The sequence below is a fragment of the Xyrauchen texanus genome, chromosome 50 (genome assembly GCF_025860055.1).
Source record: "Xyrauchen texanus isolate HMW12.3.18 chromosome 50, RBS_HiC_50CHRs, whole genome shotgun sequence".
Classification (NCBI taxonomy): Eukaryota; Metazoa; Chordata; class Actinopteri; order Cypriniformes; family Catostomidae; genus Xyrauchen; species Xyrauchen texanus.
In genome coordinates this window covers 6413974-6423278 of record NC_068325.1, presented here as the reverse complement: position 1 = coordinate 6423278, position 9305 = coordinate 6413974, and the positions used below count along the sequence as shown (strand labels likewise).

Sequence of the window (9305 nt, the reverse complement as noted above, 5' to 3'; positions counted from 1 at the left end):
GTGGGCGCATTTATTGACTCTAGCGCTCGAGCGGTTCAGTAACCGCTTTATGTGAGCGTGCTCTGGTGGGGACACGAGACATGCAGTGCTTGTGTGAAGAGGTGAACACTGGATTGTGGGCACATTTTCTACACATAGGGCTGGTCGTGTGACAGAGCGGCCAGAGAATGGGCGCACGACGCATTTGTGGTCGCCTTCATTGACTCTGACGCTCGAGCGGTTCAGTAATCGCTTTATGAGAGCGTGCTCTGATAGGGGCACGGGATGTGTTATGCTTGTGTGTAGGGGCGAACACTGGGTTGTGGGCACATTTTCTACACATAAGACATGTTTGCTCTTTACAAGATTTATTTGGGTCGCCGTGAAAATGGCGTTTGAGTGCAGGCAAGCGGGCAGTGTCACCGGCTTGTTGGCTGCTAAATTCACCACTGCAGTAGCCTGAGAGAAGGGGACTGACAGGGGGCGAAGCTTTGACGGTGGTCCAGCCGCGGCGGGACTGAGCCGTCGTTTGTTCAACACATTTAGGAAGACTTCGGCTGCTCAGGTTTCAGCGTTACCTTAGATCGACGCCCGCGGGGGGGCGGCGGTCTGCGGCGGCTGTCTGAGCGCGATCGAGGGCGGCCGCCCTGTCGACGCTGAGAAGTCTGAGTTTGTTGAACTGGCCGCTGTGAAGAGGATCGTGCAGGAGGCTGGTCACGTGAGCGGCCTGCAGAGGAGCTAGCGCGACGCGGCAGGAAGAGGTTCATGGCTTGGGTGGCTTTCTGGACTTCTGAGAAGCGGTCAACAATGCTACTCACCGCGGAGCCGAAGAGACCGGTCGGAGAGAGCGGTGCGTTGAGGAACGTGGAGCGCTCTGCTTCTCCCATGTCGGCTAGTGTTAGCCACAAGTGTCTCTCGGTCACAGTCAGCGAGGCCATGCACTTCCCTAGAGCTTGGGCTGCAGCTTTGGTAGCCGAAGGGCGAGGTCTGTCGCGCCAGTAGATCAGTAACAGCCTCTGGGTGCCTGCCTTTCTCATCCCACTCCCGAAGAAGGTCTGCTTGTAGGATCTGTAAAACGGCCATTGAGTGCAGAGCAGATGCGGCTTGGCCGGTGGCGGAATAGGTGCGGCCAACATAGGCGGAAGTCGCTCTGCAGGCCTTAGACGGGAGCACAGGCTTGTAACGGCATCTCGCGGAGGGCGGACAAAGGTGTGCTGCTACGAGTCCTCGACCGGAGGTATGGAGGAGTAGCCTCTCTCAGTGGCGCCGTCCACCGACGCGAGAGAGGTGGAGACGTGGGAATGGGACCTGGCTGAAAAAGGAGCGTTCCACGACTTTGCAAGCTCCGTGTGTAATTCCGGCAGGAAGGGAGCGGCCCGGGCCGCAGGTGTAGAGCGGCGATGGCTTTGAAGAAAGCAGCCGTCGAGTCTGTTGGGTGCCTGCTCAGGGGGCGGTGACCACTTGAGCCCGAGGCGGTCGACGGCCTGTGTGAGGAGGCGTGTTAACTCCCCTTTGACTCCGGCGCGGGTCCTGCTGGATTCCTGGGCCGAGGAGGAGGCTTGGGAGCCTGAGCACTCCTCGCTGTCCGAAGCCATGATGGAACAGCGGCCCTTATCCTCCGCCTCGTCATCCGAGATGGCAGCAGTGCGGCCGCTCGGCGGCAACTGCGCGTCCCGGGGGGGCGGAGAGGGTGAAAGCGATGCTCGAGGGAGAGGCTCCGGCGAGGCAGTCGCTTCAACCACAGCTTCCGGCAGCCTTTGTGAGCGTCGCTTCTTCCTGCGCGGCTGAAGGTAAGGCGGCGTGGCGGTTTCTGCTTTGAGCGCTTCGAGTCGAGCCCGCAGGGTCGACATCGGTAGCTCCTCGCAGAAATCGCATCCGCCCTCAGTGAGGGCGAGCTCTGCGTGCCCCAGTCCCAGGCAGAGAGCGCAGATGATGTGGCGGTCTCCTGTGCTGAGAAGGGCGTTACATGAGGCGCAAGTGGAGCGAGGCATCTTGAAAAAGACGCTCGTACTCTTTTGTGAATAGTTCGTAAGAACTAGCTTGCTGAATAAAAGGATACGTCGTCGGATGGCGCAGCTCGCAGGATGGCTGAAGGTGGCTGAGACGGCCGGCTTCTTCTAGCGCTGTCCACGCTTGCTTGATGCCCCTTGAACGGCGACACGGCTTCCAGGTCAGCGATGCGAAGAGCTTCACTGAAGAGATGAAAATCAGGGTTCCAGCCTACGAACTACACTTATATGCACTCAAGTCACGCCCATTTTGGCGGGCTTTGATGCAGTGAGCGCGCGGACGCCTCTCATTGGATGCGAGTTCGCCCAAGCTCGTCTATAGGCTGCAGCAGTTGCCGCAGAGCAACCTATGAGCTCGCTAGCTAGCCCGCTCAAGGTCTGCAGTTGCCGCACTGCGTTGACAATGGATACAAAAATTAAGGATAATTTTTTGGCTTCAATATCTCAGATTAGATGAATCTTTCCCGTAGCGTAAACTAGCTTACGCAATACGAGAGAACCTCTCGTAAGAGAACTATATTTACGTTATGTAAATTTTGTCAAGGAAATATGCTGGTCTTGAGATATACTAAAACTTATAATTCATGACTATGGTCCACAAAACAAAACAAAAAAGGTTTACAGGATGCAATATCATATTTGACATCCACACCATTGTCTTGGCTATTTCTCATGGATGATGGATGCTTGTACAGTATTGCTGTTACTTGGATTAACAATGTTTCTCTGGCGGAACTCTCACTGTGTGCTGCACAGTTCAGGCCGGTTGCATGGTAACAGCAGGAACAGTTTGTTTCTTGACAAGAGATGCTGGAAAGAATAGATGTGGATATCAATTGTATATCCTGAGAGAGCCCATCAAATGTCTGTATACAGCCTCACCGAATAAAACCAGAAAGGATCATGTTGCACAAATACAGATGGATTCAGAGAAATTACTCAGCTTCGTCCTGAGCATTTCAGCAGGACCATTATAATCTCATTTTAATATAATGAAAAAGGCAGTGGATGGCTTATTTCCCAGTTTGGGGGATATTTTGAGTGAAATAATAATAATAATATTAATAACATGCACGTGGAATCAAATCTAGGTTTATTTTAGGAATGTACTCTGTCCAAAAATATCTCATCACATCAAAGGCATCTCTGTATTTCCGACACAAACACACACTTGGAAGATTCTTGCAATTGTTCACCCCACAATTATCATTATTATTATTATTATTTTGACATTAATAGAGCTATAACTGATCTAAAACAAATGGGGGGTCTCTTTGAAATGATAATTTTCATCAACGTGGATTTCATAATTTCCAGGCATACTCTGTCAATGTTACCATGGCAATGTATTTGGAATATCTCTGCTTAAAAAAAGATGCAAACTGTGAGGTTTTGATAATTCTGAAATACATTCAGTGAAAATATATCCTTTTATTTGATGTTGCTGTTCTACCACTCGACGCAAGATATTCAATGATTACCATATTCATGTACTATATTTACACAGTACTCCTAGGTACATCAATTCATGTTGTGGTGTTACCAAAGTACAAATCCAAAAAACATTGTATGCTACTGTACTTTTGCATAAAAAAGGTAGGATACCCTTGTGGGCGAAAATTGATTTTGAGCTATTTGTGTTATGGATCCTTGTGAAACCGGATAATGATGCAAAGGACATGCACTTTGATAGCACCTGCTGGTGGAATCCCCAAACTACAAATAAGAGGACTGAGTTTAAACTTGAAAGCAAGTGACTTAAAATGAAAGTGAATGAGGCCAGTCCATAAACGCTAATATACACACAGTTTTAAAAGTATAGCTACAAGATGTCAACATAATATGTGTTAACATGATTTTAGTGTAATAACATTCCTTAATAACCTCATCTATGTAAAGTTATTTTTAATACTGGGATTACAGTGTTTCATTTTCATTACAATAAAGTTGTAATACTGGATATAGAGTCACACTGATGAGGGCTGGGTTTCCCCAAGCATTAAGTAGAAAGTTAGTAGCACTTATGAAGTACTTAATCTCTACAGCACATTTCCCAAAAGCATCGTTTTCTAAGAAGTTTGTAAAAACACTCAAAATTTAACAAGAGCTTTGAACCTCTCTTAAAGGAATGATCTGGGTCTAATACAAGTTAAGCTCAATTGATAGCATTTATGGCATAATGTTGATTACCACAAACATTTATCTCCTCTTTTTTAAAAAAGAAAAGGAAAAATATTGGTCCACTTACAATGGAAATTTTAAACATTTGTAAACCCATAATGTGTTGATTATTAAACTAGTTTAAAATCCTGTTAAATGGCCCCAATATTTTAAGCAGCATTGAAAAGGGATAAAGGACAATGGATCATTGCGACCAACTCAGGTGCTGGAGCGACCATCTGTAGTACTTGGTGGCACTGGTGCTACCGCTCTCAAATGTTAGTCTGGAGCTCTGCATTAGTAATCATTAACTACTAGACATTAGCTCATCTGTGAAAGACAACTAGTCATTAGTAGGATGAATTTCCCTGAAAAGTGTAAACTCTGTGGCAACATCATAAGACTGCTATGTTTATTTCAGCATCCAGGCCAGCTAGACATTGCAACCAATGGCATGAGTTTGGGGCGAGACAGAAATGGCACGCTTCAGTTTTAACAACAAAATGATTTGTGATTATTTGTCTTAATGTAAACTCAATATTCCTGAATGCATTCAGTGCTTGACTGACTCCTCCTCTTCTTTCTCTCCTCTTTTTTTCAGTGGTCTGTAGTTTTCGGGGGTCTGTGTCACATGGTCTGACTTTAGAGCTTGGAGAAACGGTTCAGATCCTGGAAAAGTGTGAAGGTAAGTCATTCATTTGAAGTATCCCAGACATTCAAACAAATGTTAATATTTTTATCCTTCTTTCTAACTGTACTTTGTGCAGGCACAGGGTTTAAAAGCTGATTTATATATATATATATATATATATATATATATATATATATATATATATATATATATATATATACACAGTGCATCCGGAAAGTATTTACAGCCTTCACTTTTTCCACATTTTGTTGTGTTACAGCCTTATTTCAAAGGAATTAAATTCATTATTTTCCTCAAAATTCTTCAAACAATACCCCATAATGACAATGTGAAAGAAGTTTGTTTGAAATCTTTGCAAATTTATATATATATATATAAAAAGAAGGGTCTTAGTCAGGGACGTGACCCAGAACCCAATGGTCACTCTGACAAAGCTCCAGCATTTCTCTGTGGAGAGAGGAGAACCTTCCAGGAGAACCACCATCTCTGCAGCACTCCACCAATCAGGCCTGTATGGTAGAGTGGCCAGACTGGAGTTTACCAAAAGGCACCTGAAGGACTATCAGACCATGAGAAACAAAATTCTCTGGTCTGATGAAACAAATATTGAACAGTTTGGCCTGAATGGCAAGCGTCATGTCTGGAGGAAACCAGGCACCGCTCATCACCTGGCCATTACCATCCCTACAGTGAAGCATGGTGGTGGCAGCATCATGCTGTGGGGATGTTTTTCATCAGCAGGAACTGGGAGACCAGTCAGGATAGAGGGAAAGATGAATTCAGCAATGTATCTTCCAAAAGGACAATGACCCTAAGCACACAGCCAAGATAACAAAGTAGTGGCTACGGGACAACTCCGTGAATGTCCTTGAGTGGCCCAGCCAGAGCCCAGACTTGAACCAGATTGAACATCTCTGGAGAGATCTGATAATGGCTGTGCACCTACACTCCCCATCCAACCTGATGGAGCTTGAGAGGTCCTGCAGAGAAGAATGGGAGAAACTGTCCAAAAATAGGTGTGCCAAGCTTGTAGCATCACACACAAAAAGACTTGAGGCTGTAATTGGTGCCAAAGGTGCTTCAAAAAAGTATTGAGCAAATGCTGTGAATACTTATGGACACGTGATATTTTTTATTTTAAATTTTTAATAAATTTGCAAATAATTCAAACAAACTACTTTCACTTTGTCATTATGGGGTATTGTTTGTAGAATTTTGAGGAAAATAAAAGGCTGTAACATAACAAAATGTGACAAAAGTGAAGCGCTGTGAATACATTCTGAATGCACTGTATATATATATATATTATATTATTCAGTAATAATGAACATTTGGTACTGAACTATCGTTTACTGAGTGATTGCTTAATTTAGACTAAATTCGCAATCCTGCTTTCCATTTTGTCTTTTTTAAACACATTTAATTTTATTTCAAGGGGTCATGAAGTGCTATTTTTTGTAATTTAATTATCTTCCCTGAGGTTGATAGGTTTTTTTGCACCCAAACAGTCACAATTACCTACAGAACGCTCTGTTCTTCTTAAAACTTCAACTTAACCGCTCACTGTTATGATTGACTAACATCATGCAGCTCCTCAAATTCAGCCAACTTCAGCAATCGAGGAGAATGAACACACCCCTCAATATTATAAAACCAAAAACAGGGTTTAAACATTACGCTCATCCAACACATTGAATCTGAATATATTAAACTGTTAATTTCAAGCGCAATTGTATCACTCAGCACCATAAACTATCAAATAGCCTTGACATTTCAATATTCATGAATTAAATAATTTAATCATGTTTTTGATAGGGTCAAAAAGTGTTTTTAACTGCTCCAACCTTCAATATCAGTTCCTTTACAAAGCTTGAATTGTATTATGTCTGGTTCACAAATGATCCACGATGCACACACATAGTTCAGAGCTGTTAAACTAGACGCATTTACATACAAAATCATTCTGCACTGGAAACACATAAAACCAGTCAAAGACATCCATCTTAGTACATGTTTACATACACTGATGAGCCAAAATATTATGACCACTCACAGGTGAAGCGAATAACATTGATCATCTCCAAACAAGGCTACATAGAATTGCCTTTCAGTGTTGTAACTTGACACCGCATTTTAAAAGCGGCAAGATGCATGGCAGCGGTTAAAGAGTCTACGTAGTTCATGTTTATATACAAAATAATTCTAAATTGTTAGGAATAGATAGCCACACAAGGCCTCCCTTCTCGAACTTGTCGCCAGTGGGCTGGGCCAAGGGTGCGATGACGCATGTTTTGGGATGTGTTAATACAAATGATCAGTGTTTCATGATGTCATGAACAGACAGATTTCAAAACGAGACATTTCAGCAGGGTAGCAACTATAAATGCTGTTTTTAGACTGGGGAGGAAGTTTTGTGTTCTATATCCAGTATATTTGTGTAGTGCAGTTACCGCTTACATGTCTAAATATCAAGGAAAATTTGTTTCTCCAATTCATGACCCCTTTAATATTTTTTGCTATAAAAAAAAAATACAAAATCACAAATCAGGTTTTTAAACTGTTTTCAGCCAAATTTTGTCTACATGTTTGCATTAATTACCTACCTCATTTAAAAATAAAACGGTTCATATAGGTTTAATCTCCTGTGACAGGAGACTCAAGTGGTTTAATCCATGTGTTCAGAAGTAATATGATAGATGTGGGTGAAAAACAGATTTAAGCTATAAATTTTCTTCCCTGCCCAGTAGGTGGCGATATGCACGAGGAATGCGAATCGCTAAAAACAAAAGAAGAAGAATGTGAAAGTAAAAGTGGAGATTTATAGTACTAAAAGGACTTAACTCACCCACATCTATTGTATTACTTCTGAAGGTATGGATTAAACCACTGTAGATTTATGGATTACTTTTATGTAGCCTTTACATGCTTTTTTAAAAAAAAGTTTTTGGCCCTGTTGACTTGCGTTGTATGAACGTAATGAGCAGAGATATTGTTAAAAAAACACAACTTTGTGTTCTGCAGAAGAAAGAAAGTCATACACATCTGGGATGGCATGATGATGAGTAAATGATGAGAACATTTTCATTTTTGGGTGAAATATCCCTTTAAGAGCCTCCATTCAATGACCATTGGTTTAAAAAGTGCAAAAACATACTTAATTTCTGTAAGAGTTTCAAGGCCTATTTTGTGTCCTTGTCATGGAAAGTGGCAAAAGAAGTATTATCGTCTACCACCCACTCTTAGGTCATCGTGTCTTGCATATTACAAGAAAAATATAAAATCTCTTTGTTGCTCTTGGAGAAAATGTAACTTGTGCTATCAGCAGTCTTTGCTTCAGGAACCAGAATCATTATGAATACTTAAACTCAACTGAAAGACTTCAACACAGAATTTCAGGATCCCTCAATGTTGACATTTTTTTTACTTCATCATGCAAAGCAGCAATAAATGTTTGATTAGCATGCATTTATGATTAGTACGACTATGAGAAGGTTAAGTGGTGAATTCACTAAACATTTGTGACATTTTTGCCAAAACCTGTGTCTTATTCACTAACCTCCAATCGTGTTTAAGCAGGCACAATCAGCATTGAAATTGTGCTGTGCCTTTAAATTAATTATTTAAATTAAGTCATGAATTAATTACTATTTTTTCTCAGTCACTTTGCTGTAGGAATTACAGTGCAGTCTTCCTATACCTCCTGACATTCCTGTCTGTTGGGCCACAAATTCTCATCCACATCACAACGAATATCTTCTCTTGCGATGCAGCGTGGAAAGAATCTTTTAGTGTGTCATATCCAGCCTCTGCAGGCATCTGCTGTGATGTCATCACACGCTGCATCCATGGCAGCCAGAAGGGTCATCTGTGTATGTGGCTGGCGATCATATACTTTCCATCTCCATGCTGAGAAAAATTCCTCAATGGGGTTAAGGAATGGGGAGTAGGGTGAGAGGAACTCCATCAGCATCCTGTTGTGGGCCGCAAACTATTGCCTGATGATGTTAGAGCGATGGAAACTGACATTGTCCCAAACTATCACGTACTTTGGCAGGTCATCTCCAATCTGACCCCTCTCTTGTTCGGGGTCAGATTGGAGATGACAAGACGCTCTGTATTGTATGGCCCAATAATGGGAATATGCGCTAGCACACCATTCTCAGAGATAGCAGCACCAACGGTTATGTTCCCGCCCCGTTGGCCTGGCACATCAACTGTAGCTCTGTGGCCGATGCTATTTCGACCACGCCTTCTGCGTTTCGTTAGGTTGAAGCCAGCCTCATCCATGTAGATGAAGCTGTGCGGTGGTTCACTTGCTTCCAGTTCCATTATACGCTATATCCAGAAGACAAAAAATGAGTTTTTCATTTTGGGCAAGATACAGTTACATCAAATGTATACAGCACATATTACATCTTTTCTACAGCCCTAGCAAATGTGTAAAGGTCACACTTACTGTACTGTATATCACTATACGATGTTGTACTGTTTACTGTGAGGTACAG

General features: G+C 42.8%; 1 protein-coding gene across 1 annotated transcript in view; it reads left to right on the top strand.

Moving 5' to 3' along the window:
* Positions 1-737: 737 nt before the first annotated feature.
* The window catches only part of LOC127641492 (dedicator of cytokinesis protein 3-like), a gene marked incomplete at its 5' end in the record, with an annotated part of 204020 nt that continues 195452 nt past the window's right edge, over positions 738-9305 (top strand). Inside the window, 2 exons of the mRNA XM_052124527.1 lie at positions 738-753; positions 4750-4833. Of these exons, the coding sequence (XP_051980487.1) occupies positions 738-753; positions 4750-4833 (100 nt within the window). The remainder of the gene's footprint in view (positions 754-4749; positions 4834-9305) is intronic.